Source organism: Caloenas nicobarica, chromosome 2, assembly GCF_036013445.1.
Source record: "Caloenas nicobarica isolate bCalNic1 chromosome 2, bCalNic1.hap1, whole genome shotgun sequence".
Taxonomy (NCBI): Eukaryota; Metazoa; Chordata; class Aves; order Columbiformes; family Columbidae; genus Caloenas; species Caloenas nicobarica.
The window spans coordinates 9,977,694-10,005,331 of record NC_088246.1 but is presented as its reverse complement, the minus strand read 5'-3'; the positions used below and the strand labels follow the sequence as shown (position 1 = coordinate 10,005,331).

The following is a 27,638-nucleotide window of genomic DNA, read 5'->3' as shown; positions in this document are numbered from 1 at the left end:
AGCACTGTCCTTTCCTAACTTTACATGCATATTGTAGCTCTGTAGTTTGATATTCTGTAAGTGTGGTTCCTGTCAGCTGCTAATGTGTAAGTGTTTGGATTTTAACTTCTTAAATCTCACTCTGGATGTGCACCGCTCTGCCCTCCCTTCAAGTGCTCCGTACATACTGTGCAGCTCCTAAGCCCGGTTTACATTGTAGATGTACATGTAATAGAGCTGCTGAAATTAGGACAACCAGGTGTTCAGCTTTGCATCAGGTAACTGAATGCCCTGTCTGTTTTTAGTTAGAGAAAACTGCTGAAATAAGGCCCCCACCCCCATCTAATAGTATTTCTGTCTTAATTTTCTGAGTGGGGAAAAAAAAAGTACGCAATGCAGACTGCTTGAGTTAATGTACCTCTAGTAAGGGCTGTTAATGACATTCTTGCTGATGTTGCTATGCGTGAATGTTCCTTGAATGGTAACAGGAGCTTCCTGGCTAAGCAAATTCAAAAGGAAAAATCCCCCTCTTTGTTAACTGGATTTTAGCCACCTTTAGGCAGTGTGTTTTCTTTAGCAATTAGTGTTATATTTCACGCATCTTTTGGAATTTTCTTGGTTTGTTTTCTGTAGTTTATTTGGCGGAGTGTGGTTTTTGGTGTCCTGATGCTATCAATTGCTGAAGAAGTAGATTTCTTGTCCCCCTCCTACCCTGTTTTTATTTCTCCTTGACATTTAATTTCATTTAAAGAAAAATATATGGTGAAGGCATTTTTAAAGGGCTGTAGATGAAGGTAAGTGCTAAGTATTTTACATTTGGAATATAGGAATTTCTCTCAACAATGAATTACTCAGACATGCAGTAAATGTCACTTTCCTTCCCTATTCTTTCCAAAATGGAAAAGAACAAGCCTGTACATGAGAATAAAGACATAAACAAAGCTGTTAGTTCAAATTTTCTTATCATGGGGGTTGTTCTTTTTTTGACTTTCAGGTGATATAATATAGTCCTGCAGGATTGTGGAAATGTGTGTGTTTTGGGGAAGGTGGGGTACTGCGCCTGTTTTTCACAACTACAAAATAAAAGCTGTGTTTTCAGGATGCAGAACATGTGATACTAGTTAAACCTGTTAGCTGCACTAGTACTGAATTGCAGGTAAGCTGCTGCTTTTATAAAGAAGAAACACAGCATCCTGCACACCTTTTGATGGGATGATGGTGGGTTCATGTTTACGCACCAGGAACAAGTGTTTTCAGCAAGTGTTGAGCTTAGATAATCTAAATAGAGCAGATACACTTAATGGAGATCAGTTATCACTTCAGGTTGTTCTCTAAAGCTTTTCCCTTCCTGCAGATGTCACATGTGTCTTACAGATGTCTTAGTTTTAGTCAGTTGTTGATTTTTTTCAGCTAGATACAAAATGGTTGTGGTTGGAAGTGACCTCTGGAAATCGTCTGCTCTGAGCACCCTTGCGCAAAGCAGAGTCAGTTGGAAAACGCTGCTCAAGGTGCTGCCCTGTTGGGCTTTGAGTGTGTTGAGGGATGGAGACTACAAGCCCCAAAACCTCCTTGGGCAAGCTGTTGCAGTGTTTGACTGCACTCACAGTGGGGAAAAGTGTGCTGTTGCTTTTTTTTTTCCTCCTTTTTTTCCCCCCTCTCATGTTTAAGTAGGCTTTCCAGTTTTTTAAATTCATGCTCGTTGTCTCTTCTCCATTCACTGGATACCACTATGAAGAGTCTGTTTTCCTTGCTCTTTCCATATACATTGATATAATTTCCCCAAGTCCTCTCTTCTCAAGGCCAAACAATTCCAGCTTTCATAGCCTTTCCTTGTATGACAGTGGCTCCAATCCTTTAATCAGTTTTGTGGTCCTTTGCTGGATTTGCTGTGGTATGGCTGTGTCTGTCTTGTGTGGAGGAGCCCACAACTGGATGTGGTGCTCCACATGTGCCACCGGTGCTGAGCAGAGAGGCAGGATCACCTCTCCTGACCTGCTGACAACACTTCTAATGCAGCCTGGGGTGCTGTTGGCCGCATTTGCTGCAAGGGCCTGTTGCTGGCTTGAGTTCAACTTGGTGTCTAGCAGAACCTCTAAGGCCTTTTCTGCAAAGCAGCTTTTGGGCAGACCTGTCCCTAGTGTGCTCTCTGCTTGTTTGTCTTCCTCCTTGAGGTTCTTCTGAGTGGCAGGCCACTGCTCCTCCCCATTTTGTGCATCAAGAATAGTGTGGCCAGCAGGGCCAGGGAAGTGATTGTCCCCTTGTACTTGGTGCTGATGAGGATCTACCTTGAATCCTGGGACCAGTTTTGGGCCCCTCATGACAAGAAAGACATTGACGTGCTGGACCGAGTTCAGAGACGGGCAATGCAGCTGGTGAAGGGGCTGGAGCACAAGTCTGGGGAGCGCCTGAGGGAGCTGGGGGGTTCAGCCTGGAGAACAGGAGCTGAGGGGAGACCTTCTGATCTCTGAACTGCCTGAAAGGAGCTTGGAGCATGGAGGGGTTGGTCTCTTCTCCCAAGTAGCAAGTGACAGGATGAGAGGAAATGGCCTCAAGTTGTGCAAGGGAAGGTTCAGATTGGGTATTAGGAAAAATTTCTTCATGGAAAGAGTTGTCAGGCATTGGAACAGGCTGCCCAGGGCAGTGGTGGAGTCACCATCCCTGGAGGGGTTTAAAAGATGTGCAGATGAGGTTCTTAGGGACATGGTTTAGTGCCAGAGTTGGGTTATGGTCGGACTCAATGGCCTTAAAGGTCTCTTCCAACCAAGGTGATTCTATGATTCTGTGATCTTGCATCTTCAGCAAACTTGCTGAGGAAGCACACTCTCCCATCATCCAGGTCATTAATGAAGACGCTAAACCCAGTATCAACCTCCTGGGGTATACCACTGGTGACTGGTTTCCAGCCTGACATTGTACTGCTGGTCACAACCCATTGAGCCCAGAAGCTTGGCCAGTTTTCAGTCTACCTCAGAGCCTGCTTACGTAGCCCATACTTCATTAATTAGACTATGAGGAGATGTATGGGAGATGATAAAAGCCTTACTGAATTGAGAAAAACAACATTGACTGCTTTCTTCTGTGAGCGGGATGTTGTAGAAGTCGCCCATCTGAGTTTGCAGTCTGTCTTCCAAGATTTCAGACAGTTGCTGCTATTTAAGTTGGTATCCAATTTTTATTTGAAGATCATTATGCAGATAGATGGGTATTTTTCAGCACTTCCCAGTAAATAACTATCTATAAAAACCTGGCTTCTGTTAGTACTTGTATGTATACTACATTCTTATATACAGGAGAAGAAAATGTGACATCTTTGACTTTTAAAGCTGAGAAACTTATGTAAACTTTTTCTTGTTTGTTGCAGGTTTATGGAATCTTGCTTCTCTTTTTTCAAATTTATGTTTGTTTGTGTTGATGCCCTTTGCCTTTTTCTTCCTGGAGTCAGAAGGATTTGCTGGCTTAAAAAAGGTAGGAAACTACCGTTAATTACATGTATACTGAGATCAATAAAAGACTTTTCTTACTTTTAGTAATGAAATGTTTTAATCAAGGTGTTATTTTTTTGAAAATGGTTTTGTTGGGATGCTAAAAGAGAAGGCTCAATAAATACACTAGAAATAAAGTAACAAGGGAAAGAAGTACAGGCTTAGTACTAACGGGAAAGCTGATTAAATAGATAACACAGACTAAGTAACAGATGACTCAGAGAAAACAAGCTTCATTTTTGAATTTTAAGATATTACAGATATCCCAAAAAAGATTCAAATGTGGTCAATATTAACAATATGTTAAAAACCTGTCTTAAATGGATAGAGAATAACTGAGAATATTCAACTTAGTTGACTATATTCAAGTTGTGAGGGCTGAGTATTTCGGCTCAGCATGGAATTTCACAAAGCAATTTCTGAACAATAGGATAACTGATGTATTAATATGAGAACTAAAGAAATGAAGAATTACTGTAATGGGAGGCACAGTAAAATGAATTTCAAATCATAAATATCAACTAAATTAAACTGGAATGACTGTCTGGGGACCAGTTGTAGCACGTTTTCATTAATCTTTATCATCTAAAGGATTACACTTTTGTTTTTAATGATACTACACTTGAGGGGATTCCGTGCTTTTCGGATGATGGTTATTAGAAAGCAAAGGATCTTGAAAAGTGCTCTGAAATCAGGAGAATGAAATGCATTAAAGAGGGATGTGAAAGACCTGAGTCATTTCCTGATCACATGTAACGTAAATCAGCAAGGGGAGGGTTGCGGTGGGAAGGAAAACACGATTCCTGTTTGCATTGACAGGAACGTGGTGTGGTGGCATTGAAGTTGCAATTTTTGTTCTTGGTGGAATTAAGGAAAACTGAAGAGAGTTCTGCGTCCAGCTTGGGATTTGAGGGTTCATTGGAGACAGTTAAGAGGGAAAATGGAAGATAGCAAAGGATGTAAGATACTTCAAGTACAGCGTGAAGGAAAATTTTAATTCGGAGATGATGATAATGTGAAGAAACAGATTTTTATTCTGTACATGAAGCTACTGAGAGATTACGTAGCCTGAGCAATAACAGCTGTGTAAGAAGGGGCCTGCAGGACCCAGCCAAGGTGGTGTGTGAATACGTGTTTGGTGGAGCCTCTTCTGAGCTCCTTGATGCTACCACAGCATTGATTGGTATTGACCAAACAGTAGATGTATCGAAGTTACTTCATTTATAAGTCTGGATGACTAAGCTAATGAGTTTGACTTTAAAGAAGTTTGGTAATGGGTGTAGTATTGTCCATACTACCGTGTTTAACTTATCTAACTTGGCTGGAAAACATTCTCTTCTTCCTTCATGTCAGGTATCTGTACTGCTAAGAAAACTTTAAGCAACTCAGCTTGTCCTTTCAGTTTTCAAGTGGAGGCCACAGCTGATGTATATATTTTCTTCTAAAAAAAGAAACGTTTACTGATTTTAGTGGGGTTTATGTCTCTTGCAATCCAGCCAAGCCCAAGGAATCTCTCCATTAGTTTACCATGTACAGTACTGCTGGTGGGTCCCCTTGACTTGTAGATTTATGTTGGCTCTAACAGATGCATCATGTATTACAGCTGTGTTTAAACTCATGCTTTACATAAAGCTGGCTGTCAGTAAATACCATTCAAGGTCATTAGGATCACCACTGCATGTTTACACTTGGAAGCATTTTTAATTCCAGATGAGACAGAACCATGATCTGTTGGCAGATGTCAGGAAAAAGATGGTGGTTGGTGCTTTAGAGTCATGTTGCTTCTTCATCAGGGTAGAAAAGATCAGATTTTAGTATCCAAACTCACCTGTTGCAGGGAGCTGGGGAGATGCACAACCCAATTTTTGTGATGTTTTGTTACTTTGACTTCTCCTGGGTGTTTCTGGTACATCCCAGAAGCCAAGTGTGGTTCCTACTACAGGTACTCAAGGCCTTTGTCCAAGGTCTGTTCTACCTGGCAGCTCTGTTTACAAGTGTCCAGAACGGATGCAGGTGTATACTGAATTGTTTTACCGGCTTTGGGTGAGCCCTAAAACTGCTTGTGAAGATGCAGGAATTTAATCCATTTAAATATGAACATGCTTCCTAAGAAAGCTGACCAAAGACAAATGAAATGGCAAATGCCACTTCTGGACTAAGTTGATATTTAAAATTGAGTGTGCTGTTTTGGTCAAATTCTGAGGGGATAAATGATTCTACTTGCAATAAGTACTAAATATATATATTTTAAAAATAATTACATCATATAATAGGGCAATGGGAATCTGGTGAAATTTCTGCTTAATTGAACTCAGGATTACATGTAAGCTTTTCAGTTCTAGAATCTATGAAGGATACTTCCCATCTTTTTTACTTTCCTTATATTTTTACACATTGCTTATTTATTCTCAGAGAAGATTTTGAGACCATGATTACCTCGTAGAATTCTGGTACTTTAGCAAATATTTTTGGTTTTGATTATACTTGTGCAAGTTTAAGGAAAAGTCATATTTTGTCATTCATCACATCAAACTAACAGGCTGGAGAGGTAAAAAATCATTAATATGCTATGACGAACTGGCAAAATCAGATTTTAGTGATCCTAATTTAAAAGAACATTTCACACGTTTGGCAAAACTTGCAGCATTTAAGAGAAGAGTGATCTGTTATAAATGGGAGGTTTGGCACAGGGTATGTAATCTTTAATTTTTCAGCTGGGAGCTGAATACAGGGAGTAGGGAAAGCAGTTGGTTCCGGATACCCAGGTCAGCTCAAAACTTGGATAAAAAGACTGTTGCAGTGGAAGTTTTTTTTTTGCAGGTCATCTTTAATTTGCTGTAAAATTACCTTCACTATAATGAATAAATAGGTCACCTGAGATTTAGGTGTGCACAGTCAAGATGTCAATTTGAAGGTGTTAATGTAAGAATTATTTACTGGGTTTCTTTCTAAGTTCTGAAAATGATTAAATGATTAAAAGAGGTTCAGTACTGAAATGGGATGGATTTTTAAATTTTAATAGATTTCTTTGTTCAGCTTTAATTGTGACAGTGTTAGGCATTATCAAAAATGGGCCGAAGCCTCCAAAGTTTTTAGCCATCTGTGTGAGTCTTTATCATAGCTTATGCTATAGAAGTTGATTTTTATCTACTCACTCTAATGAGGACTTGTTGCAAGGTATGATATTTCAGATAGCTCACAGGTTACTATTATGAAGTTTGTATAACTTTCCATGTTTATGTGAGGAAGTGTTTCCTCAACTGTTTAAGTTCCATGAATCTGCATGGGTTTGATTAACCATCTTCCAATTTACTATGGCTTTTTTTTCTTGGTTGCTAGTATACTTTCCAAATGGCACATGGCCCCTCTTATAGACTCTTTTTGATTCCCCAAGGCAACAGTTTAAAACAACCGAGGACTTGCATATTGTGCAGGGGAGAGAAATACGGAAATGAGGCACTGGCCATGGACGGATGCAGTGTTGTACTGAAAGTCAAACTGATTCTCTGCCGAGTTTTTAATTAAAACCACTATGTTAATTCAAAAAGGGTATTTTGGGCCTAAGGGGGTTGACCGTGCCCCTTTAAAGAGCTGAAGTGCTCTTCCTTGCTATAGTTTATTTCCATTTAATGGCAGTTGCAGACTTCTGATATCAGGAAAACAATTATAAAAGCAATATTGCTGGTGTATAATACAGGGTGTTTCAAGAAGATGGACCCAATTTCAAAGATAGAATGATTTCAAATTGGGTCCATCTTTTTGAAACACCCTGTGTGTGTGTGTGCACCTTTGTGCATATGTGTACATGCCATGTGTGTATTTATGCACGTGTATTTTCATGCATGAGTGAATTAGGTTTTCCAAGACAAGTGTTTGGAGCTCATTGTGCCATGTTACACCTTAGCTGCTGCTATTAACTCAGCTAAGGGAGAACCTGAAGTAACTTTAATCTCCTGCATTGGTACTGAAAACATTTTTGTATCATTCTATATTCTTCTTATCTTCCTTTGTGGAGTCTGTGCATAAGGTTCTGTTTTTTGTTTAGATGCTCTTTCAGTTCTTTGTCACTGGCTTTCTCAAATTTTGTAGTACAGTTATGAAACAAAGGTGTCAACCACCTTTCTTAATGTCAGAATTAGCCTCATTCTTTAGCATTCTGTCTCAAAAAAAAAAAAGCAAAATTGTGGTGTTTGCAGTTCAGCATCTGTAGTTCAGTGTTGATGTTTCCATGTGTGATAACAGACTGCACAGCAAGTTACGTGTGTGCTGCTGTGTGAAGGAGGCAAGCATTTTTGAGGAGATAATTGCTATGCCTTTTGTTGACCTTAAAAATGCTTTGTCTTGATGTAACTTCAACTGAAATTTGTATTTGTTTGAAGTTGACAAAGATAAAGATGCTTAGGAGTAATTTCCTTGTAAGAAAATACAAATAGTGCGATTTACCATTGTGAAAAACTGGAATAACTGGGTATTGTGTAATCACGAGTGTAGAGTTTTAAAAAGGCTTTATGAAGTATTTTACCTTAATACTGATCTTTGAACTTGGAGTCATGGCATAAAGTTTAACATGAGCGACAGCAACATCCTGACCAATTATCCAAATTATCCAGACATCCCAAAATGTTCAGAACACAACACACAGAGTCTGTGGATTAAGAGGTTAACTCCTGGAACATCAAAAGAAGTGCATGATAATAAAAACAAATAGTACAAAAATTCGAGGTAACTTCCTTGTTTAATTAATTAGGTAGACCAGGTGGAAGCGAAGAGGCCAGAGCTGGTGCTCAGAATGTCTATAAAGCTGAGCAACATGACAGCACAATGGAGGAGGAACAAAGATTTTTTTAATATACTTCTATCCTGTGTCACAGTTTGAAATTGTCCTGGTTTATGTCCCTTTTGGCAAACTTACATAAAAGTGACCCTGTACTGTATTTTATGACCAGATGACTTTTTTTTCCCAGTGGCTAATTTGTATCAGACCCCCATCTTAAAGAGACACAGAAATGAGTAGGAAGTCCAAGCCGGTTTGTCTCAATGAGCTTTCATTGCATGCTTTCATTATTTTTGCTCGTTTTTGCCACTGATCATCCATAAATTGTTGGAAATGAGTGATTAAGGAAGTGCTGCTTAGTGTTAGTGGCACATGCACATTCTTGGTATGTTTTTTGTGGGTGAGAGGAAATCGCGTACTGCACAAACAAAAAGGAAAACTCCTGCTGGGAACCTTTCAAGGAAATTTAACTTGCATAATGTTTTGATCTTGGTGTTTATTACAGAAAATAAGAGTAATATTTCACCAGCTATTGTTATGTGTCAGCTAGTCCCTCCATCTGCTTGCCTTTCCTCGATACTTCTTCCCAAATTCTCATTGAGTTTATTTTAATAAAAACACCACTTAAAAATGTAGCAGTTTATTCATATGCTTAAGGCAGGTGAGATGGGCCGGTGTCCAGAATAGTTTATTGCATTGCGCTCGGCTACTGTATAAAGATTTGTCTGTCGGGACGGCAGAGTCCTGCCTGTGTGTGCAGTTGCAGCTTCGTCCGTGCGAATAAAACGTGCTTTCTAGCTTCCCTTCCAAATATTAATAGCGAAATACAGTGATTTCTGCTTTCAGAGGCAGATCCCTTCCCTTCTTTCATTGAAGCGTGGATTTTAAATATGTGGTTTTTAAAAATAATATTGCTTATTTGGGGAGGAAGTGAAATGTTGAGGCTTTGCAAAAATAGTTAGTGGCATTTTTTGAAATGTCTTTTTTTATTTTCTGGTAAAGGTAAGTTTTACTGAGCACCCACAGTGTCTCTTCCGTCACCTCAAGATTTGAGTTGATTTGATACATTGTATTTATCAATAGCAATGACTTTTCTTAGTCAAGTTACTATGTAATGACTGAACTAAGCTTAAGTTTGTAATGTGTTGTGTTGCAGTGCACTGTATTTGCAAACTCTAGGTAACTAAACATAGTAATAAACAAGTACAAAGTAAACCTGCCACTTTTTCATTTCTTGGTGGGTATGGAAATTCTAATTTCTGTGTTTTTTCAGAAATGCTGTACTCCCCAGTTTTGCTATGTGTACCAGTAGAAGTCTGGTACAACTGTAGGTGTAGAGCACTGTAAAATACATTATCAGTAGGTGATGAAGCCAATGCAAGAGTATGTTCAAAGTTAGTGTTGGAGTATTTACTTTGAGAAACTTTTTTGCTAATCTCAAGCAGTGTTCCATGGAAAGCAACTGTTTCTATAATACAAAATACTGGGGAAGGTGGCTTGGAAAGCCTTTCCAATATGAGATTATCACTAATTAAAACTAGTCAATTTTCTGAATTTGTCTTGTTTTTTCTGGGAAAGGGATTTGGAGGATGCAAAAGTCTTGAACCTTATTCGGAAACAGCACTTGAGTTCATGTGTTGTGCTTGTGAGCACCTCTAACCACACAGCCACGGGCCACTGTGTGTAATGGCTCACCAGAGAGTCTTGAGCTACCCTGGGAACATTGTATGTTTATTTGGCATTTAAACTAATATTTATTCATCTATAAAATCATTCAGCATGAACTGAGACTTTAATGCTCTGATATCCATGAAATATTTACTAGTATGTAACTGAATTATTATACATTCTATTACAACCCATTTACTCATTCTCTTAGTAATACCAGAGACAAAAGTTGTTTAGTCAGTCACATCAAAGGCAGCTGTTTAGTTTTGTATTTTTGACAGAAGATAACATCTTCAGTTCAGATATGAAGTCCAGTTCTTTAAACTGGAGTAATTTAAAATGACACCACTTAAGTTATTAGACTTTTTGTTGTTGTTTAGAAGCAAATCCTGATTCTTCTGGGCTTCTGATTTGGCAAGTAGCTTGATCAGGGTTTTCCTCCTCCCTATTAAAATAAGAGTATACTTAACGGACGGTTACATCTTACAGATTATGTTATGGGTTTGTGTAAGGTGTATACTCAAGGACTATATTCAATGGTAAGTCTTTTGTTAAGAATGGTGCGTATCTTGACTCTTTGCATGCTGAAATCGTGGAAGTGGTGTGTACACAGCTAAATGTGGAGTGTGTTTATAATCTGTAACATAGAAGACAGGCACATCTAATATTAAATTTGAGAAGAGCTTATAAAATGGCAGGAAATGGAAGATGAGAAGGTTTAGCGTGTCACATTGACAAATGTCTACATGAAACTCTGAAAACATGTTAAAAATACAGCTTTACACTACCAGGTCATTTATTTGCAGTTCTGCAGAAGAAAAAGAAATTTCTTACCTTACAGGTATATTTCAGCAAGTTATTCTGGAAAGAGTTATGCAAGTGTATGGCCTGTGTTTGAGGACCTGTGACTGGAGTATGTCGCTATTCTGTAGATTAGTATAAGATGAAAATACCTTTGTCTGTAAAGCTATTGCAGGGATGTCTGTTTTTCTGTCCTTTCACAATGACTGTAAGGCAAAGTTAAAGACAGAATGTGAAACTTACTATAGGTAGGTCAAGGAAAAGTTGGGAATGTTGGTTTAATTAGTTTTTGTATTACAAAGCCTAGACTTCAGCATGCATTTTTATGTCTGTATTTAGACATTTGGGAACAAAGGCTGTGCAGGACAGGTAAATAAAGTGCATATATTCTTCAGCTTTAGGCCGTGTCATGTTTCAGTGAGAGCAAGATAAAAAGAAATTCAAGAATCGGTGACTAGGAGAGAGAAACTGGTGACTGCTGAGGAATAATGGTTCAATGGCAGTTTGGTTTGGTAGGCATATGAAACATTTTGTAAGATTTAGTAAGACATCTTAGGTCAGGTGAGGACATTACATGCAAAATCTGTCCTTTTTATTTTACCATCGGGGCATGTATGGTTTGACTGTATGTAACAGTTTTGTATCTGGGAACGGCTGAGGGGGAAATAAGTGGATGTTGGTTGTTACACACGTTGGATCAAGATGTGATGAGATGTGATCTGTGCTCCGTTTCATTGAAGTACTTAAATGTCAGTTGGTCACTTCCATAAATTAGAATGTCCTTCTTTTAAAGAGGCCTCAGAGCAAGTTACAAAAAAAAAAATAACAGGAGATGTGTAGCTTTTCTGCGCTACCTGCCTCGCTGCAACTTCATTAGCTGAGCAATCACTCAGCCTTTCTGCTGTAGTTTATGGGGTTGAGATTATAATTGCTATTTTTTTGACCGACTAATGTAGATAGAAAAGCAAATTGTGTCAGGTTAGTCTTTCATTTATTTGAGATATGGAAATGAGTAGAGTAACAAGATGGAACAGGAATTATTAGTAATGTAGAGGTAAAACACTGTGCAAAGAAAATCCCAGACGCGCTTGGTGTTTTTTCAAAATGCGATTCTCTGACCATCACTTCTTCAGCATATTGTGAAAAAGTGTATTAGATGACTTACTATGAGTAGGTAATCTGTAAAACTAATCAGTGTTAGAAGCAAGCGCTGGAGCGTTAGTTATTCCCCCTCATCTGAGCCAGGAACAAAACCCATTGCTGAACTCTGGTGCTTTCCCTGCTCCTATGTTGTTCTGAACTCGCACATCTCTGCTGCATTTCTCACCCTTGTGCTTGGTGGAATTTCCATAGCTCTCTGCTGAAAGCTTTAACATGTAGGTGGAAGCCTGCAACTGGAATAAGTTGTGAATATTTTTCCCTGCTGCTCTCTTAGTGAATAAATTGAGTGTGGTTTTTATGTTCCAGTTTTTGTTTGTTTTTAGTGCAGGATTCTGCATGAGTAAAAATAGACATGCTAGATACTTCTACAACTTGTAAGCACGCAGATGGAACAGCTATCAATACTAAGCTTGACGCTCTTCATTTTGTCATTGATGTAAACTGAAGCACCGGGTTCTAAAATACTTTTTTCTTTTTCCCCCGAAGATTTTTATTTTTTTAGGCAGAAGTGAGTAGTTTTCAAATTTTGTTTGGATGAAGTGTTCTTAATGCCTTCTGTAGACCCCCTCGCTTAGTCAATGGAAAAAGGCAAATGCCTCTAAGAATTTGGCAAGTCTGAGTTAGAGGCTTCTTCATGAAGGCAACGTGAACACCTTTCCAGCTCGCTATTTGGGTTTCTTTTATGAAATGCTAAGAAACATCTGCTGCTCTTTTTATTTGAGCGTGGTGATTTGTTTTATAAAAATGGCTGTTTTATGAGGAATATTTTATTAAGATTTGCATATATTAATATTTTCACATTAGCCTGTGTTTTGAGTTGTCATTGACATCAAATAGTGACCTTTCAGGACAAGCAAAAACATTGTAATTATACGAAGTCTCTTTATGTGCTTTTGTTACTTTTTATAAAAATAAAACCAGACTTTACAGATTTAATGGAAGTGTCATTTTAATTCACAGAGAGGAAAATTGCCATCTAATTTTATATTGATAGTGTCAAGTCTTTATACAAGTATCTTGATCATAAAAAGACATCAAACTGTTTTCTAACAGGCTTCCCTTATTAAATGAGGCTTTACTAGGTAAACACCACTTCTAATTCCCTCTCTAAAACCAGTATTTTTTCATTAGTGCTGATAACCAGCAATGTGATATTTAGACCTTGAGTCTGTATTACTTATTTAGTATTACTAGAAACACTCCACATTAAGGATGACTCAATGTTACGAATTAGTTATTCTGAATTGACAACAGCAAGAAGGAACTACTGCATTTGTAGTGAGGATTTGTAAAGCAGCCAACAACTTCAGTTACAAAGGAGGGGGGAAAGAGGATGAATTATTTTGTCTCCCATCTATGGCCATTTTCTTTTTTTTTAAGTCATGTGTGGGTTTTTTTGTGTGGGGTGTGTGTGTTTTTCTTTTTGTGTTGCGTTTTGAAGGATTTCCCAGCTTATTAAAAGGAATTTCCAGCAGTCTGGTGCTTTGGCCAATTCCTAGATGTGTCCTTTCTTCTTGAACTTACTCATCCTTGCAGGGGGTTAGTACCAGACATTGACACCAAAGCAGCCTTAAGATTTTCCTTAATTTTAGAACTTTGAATGACCTGTGTGCTTCTATGTATCATTTTCTGTCTTTGAGGCTTTTTTTTGCCAGAAACACAGTCACAAATTCCAAGTGTTTCTTTATACTTTTGCGTTCTTATCTCAATACTCTGCCAAGCTACTAAGAAGTCGGAAAATATCTGTTTATCTTCCTGTCGCTCCCATCTAGCAGGAAAGGTTCTTTCAGATCCAAAAGTCAATGACGGGAGGGAGACTCGTGGTGTCAGAAGTCCCACAGCTCCTGTGTTGATGCAGGTGGCTGCAGAGAGGCTGGGAAACTGGGTGGGCGGAGGGAATGGAGCATCTAGGAGTTGATTAGCGAAGGCTGAACTAACGAACCGAACAAGGGAGAAAACTTGTGGGGGAAAAGGGAAGTTTTGGGACAGTCATCTTTTTACTCTGTGTATCTTTCATTTCTTCCTTCCCTTCTTCCCACAAGCTTTGGGTTGTATGCTTTTACTGTAGTGTCAATAGATCTGCATCTGCCCTTTTTAATAAGAGATATAATAATTAATGAGGTATAATTTTTTGCAATAGTTTCTTTCTGCAAAGGAGGAAGGGACAGGCTGCAGCAAGGTAGTTGTGTGCATCTGGCAACAATAGGCTGTAATTATTCATTTTGCATTTTCTCTGATACTCTGTCGAGCTTTTCCTCATTTTGAAAAACTGGTATGACTTCTGTTACAAAATTTGGAGGGAATGTTTTTCTAATATACCATTTCTTTATTAAATATGTGAGAGTGATACCTAGATGTGGAAGAGCCAGGTGTATGCGCTTTCCTTGAGTAATTTGAATCCACGTATTTGAAACAATACCTTAGCTGCTAGGCAATAAATGAATCTCGCATCGATCCCACTGGAGCCCATCTTGTATTGGATAATTAAATAGAGCCTAGGATAATAAGTGAGGAAGAACTCATTTTTTAATCCCAATCTCAATGATGCAAGTGTGCAAGGAGTCGATCTTGGTTCTTAGGTTATTTCAGTGAGTTATTTGTGTGCGGTAACGTTGACAGGAAAGTTTGACCGATCTGGACCCCAAAACATCCTAGAACACTGTGGTTTGGATACTCTTGTGGGACACTGGAGCAGAAAGCTTAAGTTTTCTTTGGCAGAGGAGTGTACTGCAGCCTGGATAGACAGCCTGTTCACCAGCCTGCTCACATCTTTTTTTGACTTCTAGTTGAGTGATTTTTGGTCCTTCACTTCTAACTGGGCAGATGTAGCTCTAATGCTTATTAGTACATGTCTCCAGTGAGTACCCAAAAATTCATCATGTTTTTTCCGTCAAGTTCCTTTAACTTTCACTTTGGTTTTTTTCTCCAGTTCTCAGTTTCTCTTTGAAATAGCTGGATTTTGTTACTTAGACTGTGTAACTATTGAACTCTACACAGTTAAGTGATTTCTGCCTCCTCTTGCTCCATTGACAGAATGATAACCACCGTGAAATCATTTGGGAAAAGATACTACCAGAAAAATCAGCTGAAAGTTGCTGGGAATGTTTTGTGACTATGGATTTTTTCAGATTTGTATTGTGTGGAAAATATAAACTTTAAAATGCACTTACTGTGTTGTGATGAAAAGCATTAATTTTAATCGTAAAATCCCCCCAGGCTGGAAAGGTTCTGTGAGGGAAGAGGTGGTGGGCGAAAACACAGTGCTGGTTACACTCTGAAGTCTTTGGTTCTTGTGTGAGCAAGGAATTTTTTTTTCCTGATTGCTTGAATCTGATACTTTGAATATATTATTTATTCATTAAAGTTTTTTAGCTTGTTCTGTGAGGGTTCTGAGTCATTGGTTTCTACATTTTTAAAATGGACTGAGTTTTTCTTAAAACTACAGCTTCTGGTTTTGACTCAGTAATTTGTGTTGACTAAATATCCGTGTGCTAAACATAGTACATGTTTTTGTGTTACCTGATGGAAAATAGGTCTCTTCTACTTATTAAAAAGTTATTTCTACACTGTCTTGCATATGCCAGAGCAAAGATTGCTCAACATACAGTTTCTAACCATAGAAAGGGTTAGAAAGCTTGAAGCTGATCTATTCACTAATGCTCACAAACTGAGAAAGAGAAGGTATTGTGTGCTAAAAATGTAATTGATGTTATTGTTACATCCCCAGCCTCATACCTGCTGTAATTCTCGTTCTTTTTTAGTGCCTTCATTTGTTTTCTGCAGAAGTTGGCATGTGTGTTTGTTGTAGTCGGCCTCTCGCTGAACAAATCTTAAGGTTACTAAGACTCCTTTTTGTCACATGAAAACAATGGGCTTCGTGTGTACTTTAAATGTGCCGTGATTGCAGAAATGTTTCCCAGGCTTTCCCCGTGGGTCAGGGCATGGTGTAAAAAGTGATGTTTACCTACCTTGCAAGAGGTCAAGATGTCCAAGCAGAACTGCATCCAAATATTCAGCACCATAGAAACTTTGTTAGAGTTCTCTATTTGTATGTAATATGTTATAATTTTTACTTTATTGATAGTTTTTTATTTTTTCCTGCACAATTTGCAACTAAATTTAAATGTAGAATTAATACAAGCCATACCATGTTGTACGTTAGAGATGTAGTTCCAAAAAGGTCCATTTTGTAGAAGCTAATGTTTTATTGAAATCACTATAGCCAGGTAATGTTCTAGCAAATAAATGTTTTTTCTAGTGTTAGGCATTAGGCTGTAGTTCTTTGGTTTTACCAGCAGTTTTGCCTCTTATGGAAAGGGAAAATCATAGAATGTCTTAAGTTGGAAGGGACCCACAAGGATCATCGAGTCCATCTCCTGTCCCTGCATGTGACAACCCCACGGTTCACACCATGTGTCTGAGGGAATAACATGTTGCAAATTTTGCTAATCCATCAGTGTTAAAACATAAGAACTCTTGGTAAATATTATCTGTACATATGTGTTGAAGTCCTTGCAGTGTTAGAAAGCATTAAAAATTATGCTTAAATTGCTGGAAAATAATATTTGTGTTCCTAATCACAACTGGCAGAACAAAAATTGGCAAAAAATGGCCTGATTGCTTTCATTTATGTAATGATTCTTTCCCTAAAAAATAAAAAAACTCGTGAGTTTCTGGTACAGGGTTGTGTCACTGCTTGGAAGATAGAACCGTATGTCCCACAGTGTGTTTCCTGGACATGAGGTGCATGTTTTACCGTAGCTTTGCAAGAACAGCAGTTGTTGGAGATTTCCTTTTAAGTCTTTCCAGATATTGCACGACTCGTGATGGCGAGAGGAGCATCAGCCGGTTCCTGGGTTGTGCACTGTCCTCGGGAATCCTTGTAACCAGGGAGGATCCCTGTGCTACCTGCTTTTTACACAAAACACCTGGAACCTTGGGGACAACCTGTGTGCGGAGCAAGGGCTTCATTTGTCACCTGTGCTGCCTTAATGGTGAAGCATTTTGTACTGTTACATTTATGTCATTCCAAACAGTTAGAGAATTTCAAACGGGGAAAAAACCCCTAATGCTTCTTATTGTCTTCTTCATCAAGAAATGTCCCTTTTCCTTATTGAAAAGCTGTAAGAAACTATTGCCATACATGATCTCTTATCAAGTAAAAAACAGCCTCTAGATCTTATGCGTGAACATGCATAGTGGGAAAAGTCTTAAATGTTTTGCAAGTGGCATAGTATTCATCCTGCCTAACACAGTTGTGCTGGGGAGGAGAACTGGTTTCCTTAAAAATTACACTTTTTGACCTGTATGATATCTGTCATCCCTTCAGGACTGTTGTTGCCATTTGTGCTTCGCTGGGCTTTTCAGCTGTTTTTTTGGCCGTGTATTGGTTTTTAATATGTTTTGGATATTTATCATCCAAGATGACTCATCTGTATTAATTGTAATAGGACAGAAACATGGTAAGATTTTGATGATGCCTTCCAGAGTAGCAACTAAAAATTTGTCAGAACACTTCTAAAATAATTAAAACCTTTCCTGCTAAAAATAGGGTTTTTTTTGAAACATAAACCCTTAGGCCTGCTGCTCCAGGGAGTGTAAATAGCTCATGATTAAGCAACAAAGATTTCTGAACGTCTCGGCAATTGACTTTTAAAGAAGTGGAAGTCTGCAAGTTGTATATCTCAAAGGTTGTACAAGCCACAAGATCCTTAGAATGTGTTCATAGGACAGTGTTTGTTTTGTAGGCTTGCCTTGAAAGCTTCAAATGCTCTTTTTGTTCATATTTTTTATTTTAGCCCCCTTCATTAGTGTACAGAGAAGATGACAGATATTATTAGGCTTCTGGCAAGTTCCAGGCTTCTGGGATTGATGTGCTAAACCAAGTGAAATATTTTGTTAAATATGTTAAGTGCTCATGACAAAGAACTAGGTGGAATTTGAAAATGTGAGTAAAATGTAGGTGAGCAGTTGAGCCTTGACTGTGAAATTTTGAAGTTTAAACAAAAAAAAAAAAGAGGGAGAGGTTAGAGGGTATAATCTGCCAGTCTTTTTTCCTGATTTTCTTGATAAACAGTTCAATTGTATTTTTTATCAGATGATAGTAATTGGCTTCCAAAAGTTTTTGTTGACCTTTTTAATTTTTTTATCCTCTACAAGAGACTCCTTTTATGGGTCAAGTTGGTCTGTATGATGTCAAGTTTCCGCTTTCCTGACAACAGGGAACGACTCGGGTAATTCATTTCCAGAAGTCCGTTCTACTGTATGGATAACCTGGAAATCCCTTGAGGAAATTGCAAGCTGTTGGATGTGTTTTGGTTCCCTATTTAGCATTTACCAAAGATTATCTTCTGTGCTTTTAGTGCTGGAAGCAATGACAGTTGTTTTATTTGTGGAAAAAGACTTTAAAATTGAGCTATTAAAACTAAAATCACTGTCCAGCAAAAGTAGTGCCACTGTCCTTCAAATTGTGGTTCGTGCTTCCCAAAGGATGGCCCTGAATCCATCCCGGGAACAATATCCCTTTTGTTTTTGGATCTCCAGAAAAATTTATCTATGAATTTAAGATCAAAGATCAGATGGTTCTTCCGAACACTTCATTCTTTCTTTTAGCTCGTGTTACTGTTTTCCCTTTCGCTCTTTCTGTTTCACTTCCAGTTCGTTTTTCTCCTTCTTAGTGTTTTATAGCCTTCCCTCTTCTCTGCATATCGTTGGGGAGTAAAAGCAACACCTACAAAAGTGAAGATACTTTCTGAACCCCTTCTCTATGATTAAAAAAAATCTGTTTGTATCTCTTGTTTTTCGAGATCTTGATGGGTGTCTGAAGAAGTAACCATGGACTGTGTCGCGTCATCCATTTCCTTTGAGGAATGTGTGTCCTGGTTACTGAATCAGATTTTCTAATCTTGACTGGCAAATAATCTTTTGAATCCCAGGCTTCATTCTAGATTTTTTTTAAAGGAATATGTCTTTTTTTTTTTTCTAGGACCTCCTGCTTCTTTCTTTCCCACTTCTCTCTCCTTGTACACACAAGTGTAAGCTGAAGTCACTGCAATATTCTTAGTGTGTAGCTGTGGAAGTGCGAAAAACCACCATGTTAACATGTGTTTCCATTCGCTGTTTACTTTTATCACTTCAAGCTCAATGGTATTTTATGTAGTGTTTTTTCTTTTTTGATATCTAGTATTTGTAGCCCAGTGTAGTTCTTTCATTACCTCTCCAACTTAAGCAGCATCCCAGCAGTAGTTGGCCAAGAGAAAGAAAGGGATTTGGCTTTCCTAGAATTAACGTGCTGATGGATGTGCTGTAGGGATCAGCATCTTACTGAAAATAAAGCAAGTGGGTTGCCTGAGTCCACTCTCTTTTTTAGATTTTTTTTTTTGTACCAACACAAATTAGCCTCAAGTGGAGGGGATCACTTTTAATTTTATTTCTAAAGGTTCATCTCAAATCTTACAGCATGGGAGGATTACTTATGGCTGTGTAGTTAATGCTGTAGTGAAATCTAAGTTTGATGTTTTAATTGACAGTGGTGTCAAGATTGTTCTCCTTATGCCCCCCCTTAATCAGCTGTATAGACACTTATAACTTGTTTCAGTCGGTATCTTCTGAATTCTTCCTGAAATATAAGAAATAGGATAGATCACAGGATCACAGGCTGGTTGGGGTTGGAAGGGACCTCTGGAGATCATCTAGTCCAACCCACCTGCTAAAGCAGGTTCACCTAGAGTAGATTGCATATACCACACTTAATTCAGTGTTTTATGACATTTTATACAAAAATCTTTCCCCTCTGTACTGTCAGTGTGCTGGTGGTTTCCTTTTGGTGCTTCACTGTGCAATCCGTGCTTCATTCGGAGATTGAAAAAAAAATCCCTACTCCCTTAAGACAGGCTACACTGCACATTTAATTTCATTAAAATAAGTCACAAAGCACTGAATTAATTGTGGTGTACACATTCTGTTTGTAATGAAGGACATCTCAGGAGTGCAGTAGTATTTGTGTTGTCAAATGCAGGTTTCAAAGCTGTGATCTGAACAACTTTCTGCAAAACCTGATGCGAGTCGGTTGATTGTACAGTGTCCTTTTCTTGTTCTTACCCGCCAGAACTATCAGGAAAGGAAAACTAGAGGAAGACTTGAACATCTTCATTTTCCTTCTTGAATACAATACAGAAAATTAAAAATACAAAGTATTCTCTCATTCCTCTTACAGTCAGTTTAGTTTCCTTAGGAATGTTAAGCAGTGATCACAGGATCTCATGAGAGAATTTCTTCTGATTAATCAATCTGTGGGAAAGCTCTGTAAAAGGAATCAAAAAATGACTGAAAGGCAATTGCTGTTTTTTGTGTTAAGATGTAGTGCTGTAAGGCTTCTTCCTTGCTTAGTTAGAATGTTAATTTGAAGGAGTCCTGTGTACCAACACTACATGTTTTTTCATATAGTACTTTTGTTTCCTCTGTACTCAAGGCAGCCACTGTGGTGTAGACTGAACATGACCACTAAACATACTCTTACAAGCTGGTTTGAAATCTCCGTTTTAGATGGGGTTGTTGCTGGTTTTGAAGATGTCAGACTCTAAACCGAATGTTCTTTTTCGCACAGAAAGTCGTGAGGAGTAAATGGGTTCAAAAGTGCAACAAGTATGATGTGAAATAAAAGCAGCGATGCCTTCTGTGCCGTGAAGATACACGGTGACATTTGGTTCATCTAAGCAATCTGAGTAATGTAATGGGGCTGTGGGGGAGAAGTAAAATGACTCAAAGAAGAAATGTTAAGCCAAAACCAAAATGTCAGTGAAGAGGTTTTTGCTCAGAAAAAAATTATATTCAGCATTGAATGTCAAGGTTTATGTGTAGTTTTGCTTTCATTGAAGTAAAATGAAATGTTCATTCTGTTTACCCAGTTTTTCTCTCTGTTCTCAAGTCAGCCCAGCCCTTAAATTAGTGATGTTACTAATTATAGTGTTCCAGCTTTACATTTTTCATCTGAACAAACAAAACAACCTTCAGTAAAAAAAAAAACGCAGTAAGGGTGTCTGTCTCACTTTTTGTTTTGTTTTTTTTTAACTGTGAGGTTGCCTGGGTGCCAGCACAGGTTTCCAGGCAGGTTGTGGAGTCTCCATCCTTGGAGGTTCTCAAAAGCAACCTGGACATGGTCCTGGGTGGCCCTGCTTGAGCAGGGGGTTGGACCAGGTGAACTGCAGAGATCTCTGCCAACCTCAACCGTTCCGTGATTCTCCAGAATTTTCTTGTGTGTGTGAAATTCTGTACTTTTGTTCCTAACAAATAGCAGCTCTTTGACAGGGACACTAATGTATTTAAATATGAACTAATGTGCCTTGAACATTAATGTTTGAATAGGGTACAGCCTTATGGGTACCTAATTGAGATTAAGTATTTACCTACATGCTTAAGCATCTTAAAAATATAATAATATTAATTTAAAAAATCTAGAGTATGTGCAAATAGTACTTTTGGCCAAAAGCACTGGTTACATCAGAGTCCTTGCTGTGGTTGTCTTCCTTTTTTTGAGAGTATTATTTGTGTCATCCTGATGTTACCCATTTTCAGAGAACACTTGCAGTAAATACAAAAAAAATTTTTTACAGTTGAATGTCCCCATTGCAATGTAGTTCTTGTTGGTCTGTTTTGACAACTGTGCTACTCCATCCAAGGGAGGAGGATTTGGTGTTGGGGTCACTACGTAAAATGAAATATTTTCCAGGTTTGTCCAGAATCTGTTGCTGTAAAACTTGAAGTCAGAGAGGCTGAAATTTGTGCCTGTGTCTCACAGAAGAGAAGTGAGGAAGCGGCTTTCCGGGGCTTGGGCTTTTGGAAACCCAGAAGGGAGATTTGTTTTCCTCTGCCTGGGATAGGAAAGGAGTCCTTAAGGGTTTTGGAGAGCTTGAAGCAGATTTGCGTCCATGTGTCCCTGAATGTTTTGGGTTTTCTTCTGATCCTGACTTTCTTCTGTTGTAAAGTGAAGGCTTTATATCGGTGCTCAGTACTTAGACTGGAATCTGTTTCTTTCCTGGTAATGTATTGCTCAAGTTCGAAACTTTAACATGAAATATATGGCTGTTTAATCTTCAAATACATATATTTGGCTTAGATGCTCACCTCCAAAATAACTCATGGAAGACTGAAAGCTAGTTTCTGAGCACTACAAAAATCATGTTTTAATATCTTTTAACAACCTTAAAGCCACTTGTATTGTACACAAAATACTTTATAGGAGTAAATCCATATCCTGTCCATACTACCTTTAGTTTGAAATTTGATGTTTGAGATCCTTTATGGAGTTGGACATAATCTACCCAATAAAGCCTTAAGGGGAATTTTGTGGAGGTCCTGTTTTGTCTGTGTTTCCTCAGCTGTTCTGGAGAGAGCTGAGGATGGAGAGGATCAGAGCTCATGGCCGGGACGCCTGAGGTCCTCACCCATGGCTGGATGCGGTGCTTATGCAGGGAGCAAAATTTTCAGAGTAAATGTAGTTTTAAAAATTAACTTTGTGTTAAGCAGTGAGGGAAGGGGTGATAAAAGCAGACAAAAAATAAATTAAAACAAGCTTTCTGCTTTTAACTGTAAAGTAGACTTCTCAGTGGAATATGCCCGAGGTGGGGTGAAGCTGTGTGAGAAACAAAGAGGTTGAGTTTGCTTGTGGAGGTGTGTGCTGGCAAATGAAGAAAAATAAAAGTAAAATTGTGATGTGAACAGCGATCTGGTCCCTTAATGGCAAGGTTATCTAAAGAAAGTGTCCCAATAGTGCTGTTGCTTGAAATTAGTAAAACTAGGGTTAAAAACACTAGTAAAAAAGAAATAATTTTGTCTATTTCACAGAATCACAGAATGTTAGGGATTGGAAGGGACCTCAAAAGATCATCCAGTCCAATCCCCCCGCCAGAGCAGGAACACCCAGATGAGGTTACACAGGAAGGTGTCCAGGCGGGTTGGAATGTCTGCAGAGGAGACTCCACAACCCTCCTGGGCAGCCTGTTCCAGGCTCTGGCACCCTCACTGTGCAGAAGTTTCTTCTCATATTTAAGTGGAACCTCCTGTGTTCTAGTTTGAACCCATTGCCCCTTGTCCTACCACTGGTTGTCACCGAGAAGAGCCTGGCTCCATCCTCGTGACACTCACCCTTTACATATTTATAAACATTAATGAGGTCACCCCTCAGTCTCCTCTTCTCCAAGCTAAAGAGCCCCAGCTCCCTCAGCCTTTCCTCACACGGGAGATGCTCCACTCCCTTCATCATCTTTGTGGCTCTATTTTTTGGTATACTTACATTTGCAAACCTAACACTCATCTATTAGGCTGTTAAATTTTTAGATGCAGGAGCAAATACTGTATTATAGCTTTGGAGAGCTGTGATTTGTGTGTGCTGTGAGCGAGACGTCCGTGTTCGATGGGGCGAGGACGGGAGGTGGGGGCTGCGGCAGCCCGGGGCCCCCGGAGCCGGCAGTTCTGCGGCCGCGCACTTGAGGGCTCCGAAGACTCTGAGGAACCGGGCAGGAGCTGTCGCGCTTGAAAAATGTATTTTAACTAAATTGGCGCATTGTACCTGTGCGGGGTTTAATGCTCGCCAGGCCATTTGGCTATTTGCCATAATTGGCTTTCCATTCCCTTGATTGGAATCATAGATAAAAATTTGCTAATCCACTTTCTGTGCTGAGAGTATTAGGAAAGTAATCCATCTTTTAAAAATGCTCGGGCAAAATCATATGGTATAAAGAATACTTTATGGAATAATGAGATTAATGAGAACTGTAAGGCATATGCAATTTAAAACTTTTTTCCTGTGGTTTTTAGGGGGGAAAAAAGTAATCTGGGCACTATAAAGCCATAAGTACTTCCTTTTTTATGCACTGCCTTTTAAGTGTGCATTACACACTCTGCTTTTGCCTACATGACAAAATGTGAATGTATATTGAGGATGAAGGAACTGCTATTTATTTGTATTTTTCTTGCGGCTGAAAATACCAGATTGAAAGTTCCTGGCTGTGTTCTGTGCTCCCTCTCCCCTCTTCTGCCCACAGGGCATCAGGGCGCGCATTTTGGAAACCCTCGTAATGCTGATTCTTCTTGCGCTGCTTATCCTTGGAATCGTGTGGGTGGCTTCAGCACTCATAGACAATGATGCTGCCAGTATGGAGTCTCTGTATGGTATGGAATTTAAAAAAAAAAAAAACCCACAACACAACGCACTAGTGTAATTTTAAATACTGAAATGGATGTTTTCAATTAGATGTATTTCTAGTAGATGCTATGTGAGTATTGCACAGGTTGTGAAGAAGCTTTATTAATTTAGTCAGTACAGTTTTTTTCTGTTAAATTTATTTTTAGCATACTGAGAGTTTCCATGCTCATGTGGACATGATGTATGTTAATGTCCTAAGTGGGATGGACATAAAAGCTGAAGACAATTTTTCAAGCTAAAATACTTGGGGATTTAATTGCCTGCAGGATTATTATACTGAATAATTCTTACTCTGTACTTGAAAATACAATTGTTCAGTCCTCAATGCTTAAGAAAATAAGTTAATTCAGTTGTTTGTGAGTTAAGTAGTGTATTTGTAATTAGATAAGACTGTGCTCAATATTTTCTTGACAGACCTCTGGGAATTCTACCTCCCGTATTTATATTCCTGTATATCACTGATGGGATGCTTGTTACTTCTGTGTAAGTATTTTCCTGATTATTCCAAAAGATGTATGTTTTTATTTATTTTTTAAAGGTTAAAGGAAAGTGTCTTTCATTGTGAAAATGAAGATTGTGAAAGTTGAGTGTGAAAAATGTTGGTGGCTTTTTTTTTTTTTTCATTCTGTGGTTTAAATTTAGAAGGAAATTTGTTAGGTTTGGGTTCTTAAGTTTGTGAACAAATGCTATCTTACAGATTTTGGGGAACTTCACACCTCATCCAAAATAATTTAAATTTTTAACTTTTTGGAGCAGGTATTTGAAAAATAGGAACTCTGTTCTGCAAAGAAAAGAACAATTTTTAAATTAAATGTTTGCAGGTGGTCGGTAGTGTGGAGAGAGAGTTATTTTGCAACACTTTGTCCTATATTCAGTAAACGAGCCTTCTTCCTTTTTTAATTGAAAACGTTCCTGTATAGACAGAAGTTGGAACACAGCACGATTAGCTTGTGTAATTGCAAAACTGGTATCTGGCCAGTCCGGAGGTCAGTTATGTGGTTGCATATAAAACCAATGCAGTAAAAAAACCAAACCAACCAAACAAAACCAGCCTTATACCAACTGGTCCCAGCCAGAGTTCAGTGGTCCATGTTTAGGGGAATGAGAAGGCGATGGAAGGCTCTAAATCCCACTTATAATTTCAGCTCCCCCTGCCCTCCCCAGATAATTTGTAGAAAATTGTCGAGAGGGGAAAGATCATCTCCTGTTCTAGATTATCATGATTTCACCTGTTCTCCAGGCTTTACAGGTTTACAACTAACACAGGGATGTCGCTGTGGAGAAAGGGTGGGGAATGGTACTTTGAAAATTCCTCAAAATGAAGCAGGTCTGTCTATGGAAGGTGCTGCTCACAGACACCTCACTGAGTCTGTGTGTGGAGATTCTTAAATCCAATTTAACAGAGGGAGAGGGAGAACTTAAAAAAAAAAAAAAAAGAGTGGTTCTGAACATCTCATATAGGCTGTTCAGGAGTGTGATTTGCAACAGCTGCTGAATGTTTTAACAGGGAAGTTGGTTTACAAACTCCCTACATCTGACTTGCAGTTTGTTTCAGCAGAGCTTCAGCAGTGTGTGTTTTGGGGCTACTCTGAACTGGTTCACCCAAACAATTGGGATTCAATGCCAATTTTTGGAAGAGTTATTTGTAATTTATACAGGTGAATCACTGAAGTTCTTCAAGGCCCTCCTAGCTGTTGTATGTGTAGCTGAAAGGCCAGTGTACAGCAGTAGGAAAGTGGTAGATGTAGAGGTCGAGCTTCATTAGATCTTCAGCTGGCTTAATTGCTGAAAGGCTCATTACAGTGGCAATTTGGAGCATCGTTTCCTTTGTATTTTCTCTTTTTCCTGCAGGCTTCCCCTGTCATAAAGGAAGACCGGCTTGTGTTTTTCCTGTAATACATAGTAGTCACAGTGAAACACTAGTTAATACAAATAACTGTAATCCTCACTCCTTTTGTAATCATCTCAATTTTTTTGACAATACTGCTTTATTATAATGGAAACTACGAATGTATATCCTCATCCATGATGTTACAAATTCCATCTTTTACACACTTCAGTATTTGAAAGCTGTTTTCCCTAAGCTATTGACTTCAACTAATAATTTTTGATTATCGTGGTTTGAACCTTTCTCCCAACAAACATGTGCAACACACCTGGAAACCATCACAGGCTATGATCAAAAAGGGCTGATTTGTTATTTCATAGAAAAGTAGCTTAAAATCTGGTAGGTGAGCCTACTATCAGCTGAAGTTACAGAATAACTTTCAGAGCAAAGCAATTTCATCTCTTGCCCTCACAGCTACATCTGCACTAAAAAATTAAATGTGCTCGAGATGTTCTCCAATGCTGTGGCCAACTGGTGTCATTCCATCGGTGGTATTGCAGTTTGCAGGAGGTGGCTGTGTACAAATTGCTTCGTGACAATGGTTCCTGGGCTACATAAACTCCAGAACCGCACCTGGGAATTGTTTGGGAAAGTGTGAACTGGCCCAAGGCAACTCATGCCAGGGATAGTTCTAGGAGTTTACTGGTGTATACGATCAAGTCTTAATGCCCAGGAATGTATCCTGGCACTGCTGAATTTAGTAGTGTAGACATAGCCTCTGGTGCCACATGCTTTGAATAAATTATTACTTGAGTAAGATTAAGATACCTGATTATATGGTGTTCCTTATTGACAAAAAATTCAGTCATGCATTTGGAGAGATGCTTTTCTTGTTCAAAATTAATGTGATAGCAACATGTTTTAAATTTCTTGTTGGTTTGAAGCTCTTGCAGGTCTCTTAAACTTGGTTATATGTGGAATAGCACATTGAACAGCCAAATAAAAATTGGTATTTGACATACAAATCACTGTTTTGCAAAATTTTTCTTCCTCTGCAGTGTGCACGCCAGTGGGACTTTCACGGATGTTTACAGTCATGGGTCAGTTGCTGGTGAAGCCAACAGTAAGTGTGACATGAATCTGTCCTTGTGTGCCACCTGTTAGAAGGCAGAATGGCATTAGGGTACTTTCTTTCAGAATGCTTGTACTTCTACAGAATTCTCTTCAGTTCAGAGTTTCTATAGTCAATATGTACTTGTTAAAAATTCTTTGTGTAGCACAAAAGCCTGCTTTTTCCACAGAAGTTTTTTAATAACATAGACTTCCTCTGATTTTTCCAATTATATAAATGCTGCTAGTACTAATATTTATTGCCAGTGTTGCCTATGGTGTCTGTTTTACAAATGCCTGAAAAGCGTGGGCTTGTTCTGAATTTGAGAGCAAAGGATGCAAGGTAAACTAAGGCTGGATAACAAGCGGGGTACCCGGGGTGCACTCAGATGGGTGAGATGTTGGTAGCTGGCATCTGTAAGAACTTCTTACCCAGAGATGCTCTACTGGTCCTGTACTGAGTGCTGCGAGGGGAGGGAGAAGTTTGTACCATGTACAAGTGCTCTAGTGACTTTGCTGTCATGTTTCCTAGTTCATATTAGTAAAATTTGGGTGCACTTAATTCTTGCATTCCATTTCATTAATCGGCTCACCTCTGAAAACATCTAGTGTTTTGCTATTTGTAAGCTTTAA

At 38.7% G+C, this 27,638-nt stretch overlaps 1 protein-coding gene across 1 annotated transcript in view; it reads left to right on the top strand.

Annotated features, from left to right (window-relative positions):
- The window catches only part of LMBR1 (limb development membrane protein 1), a 72,751-nt gene that overhangs the window by 23,529 nt on the left and 21,584 nt on the right, over positions 1-27,638 (top strand). The window contains exons 5-8 of the mRNA XM_065629115.1: positions 3,341-3,444; positions 23,907-24,033; positions 24,482-24,550; positions 26,954-27,018. Of these exons, the coding sequence (XP_065485187.1) occupies positions 3,341-3,444; positions 23,907-24,033; positions 24,482-24,550; positions 26,954-27,018 (365 nt within the window). The remainder of the gene's footprint in view (positions 1-3,340; positions 3,445-23,906; positions 24,034-24,481; positions 24,551-26,953; positions 27,019-27,638) is intronic.